This window comes from Sinocyclocheilus grahami, unplaced genomic scaffold, assembly GCF_001515645.1.
Source record: "Sinocyclocheilus grahami isolate Dianchi unplaced genomic scaffold, SAMN03320097.WGS_v1.1 scaffold10911.1, whole genome shotgun sequence".
Lineage (NCBI taxonomy): Eukaryota > Metazoa > Chordata > Actinopteri > Cypriniformes > Cyprinidae > Sinocyclocheilus > Sinocyclocheilus grahami.
This window is the reverse complement of record NW_015513514.1, coordinates 1,792-2,868: the sequence shown is the minus strand read 5'-3', so window position 1 is coordinate 2,868 and position 1,077 is coordinate 1,792. Positions and strand designations below refer to the sequence as shown.

The following is a 1,077-nucleotide window of genomic DNA, read 5'->3' as shown; positions in this document are numbered from 1 at the left end:
CTGTATTTTTGATCAAATAAATGCAGCCTTGATGAGCATAAGAACTTCTTTAAAAAACAATACAAATCTTACGGATCCCAAACTTTTGAACGGCAGTGTAGATCGTTTTGCTTGGCAAGACGTTGGTGAGATATTCTGGAGTTCATATTGAGATTTCTCACTTTTGCTTGCAGACCCACAGAAAAAGTAGTAGTTTGAGATCTCTAAAAGGAGACACATGAGAACACTAGGATCTTTATCAGAAACATTTCAGATGCAAAATTCGTCTTTTGCTCTCTGTTTATGTCTAGGAGAAACACTGCAGAGATCTTATTTGAGATTTTTCATTTTTATGGGACAACATCTTGAACACCTGCTTCTTTTGACCTGTTGATTTATTATGAATCACTTCTTAATTTCAAACAATTGGCATGCCTTGAAAGAGCGATGAGCATTTGTTGATTAACCTGAAGCTGACAAGTCAATGATAAGCAACTGTTTGCCTTTATTCTTCTAAAATCAGACATATCTAAGAAGTGTTCATCTTACACCCAGCAGATGTTATTGAATGATTCATGTTCCTCTCAGAAGCTGCTGAGGAGGTTGATCTGAATGTGGTGTACCAGGCGGCAGCAAACGGAGATGTGAACACACTGACCGCCACGATACGAGAGGACCCGTCCATCCTCGAGTGCTGCGATAGTGAAGGTATTCTTTCACATGACATACTGCACTTTTACACGCTTCATGAAGCTCATTTTGATGCTAGTTTTACCTTTGCGAAACACTTAATTGCACTTAATTGAGGTCAGTGTAGGGTAGGTTTCTTCAAATACTTGTAAACTTCAAAGTATGCATAAAAAAGCACTTGAGAATTTTATAATATTAAGTACAGACCACATAAGTGTACTTAAAAAAAGAAACTTAAGTACACTTTTAAAAAAGCACTTTGTGATGTCCGTTTAAGTTTAAAGAAAAAATGTGCTCACCCACAGGCCATCCACGTTGTAGATGAGTTTGTTTCTCCATTAGATTTGGAGAAACTTAGCATCACATCGCTTGCTCTGCAGTGAATGGGTGCCGTCAGAATGAGAGTCC

The 1,077-nt window shown here is 38.0% G+C and overlaps 1 protein-coding gene across 1 annotated transcript in view; it reads left to right on the top strand.

Annotated features, from left to right (window-relative positions):
* The window catches only part of LOC107578565 (ankyrin repeat domain-containing protein 55-like), a gene marked incomplete at both ends in the record, with an annotated part of 4,084 nt that overhangs the window by 1,537 nt on the left and 1,470 nt on the right, over positions 1-1,077 (top strand). The window contains one exon of the mRNA XM_016264511.1: positions 568-687. Coding sequence (XP_016119997.1) covers positions 568-687 — 120 coding nt within the window. The remainder of the gene's footprint in view (positions 1-567; positions 688-1,077) is intronic.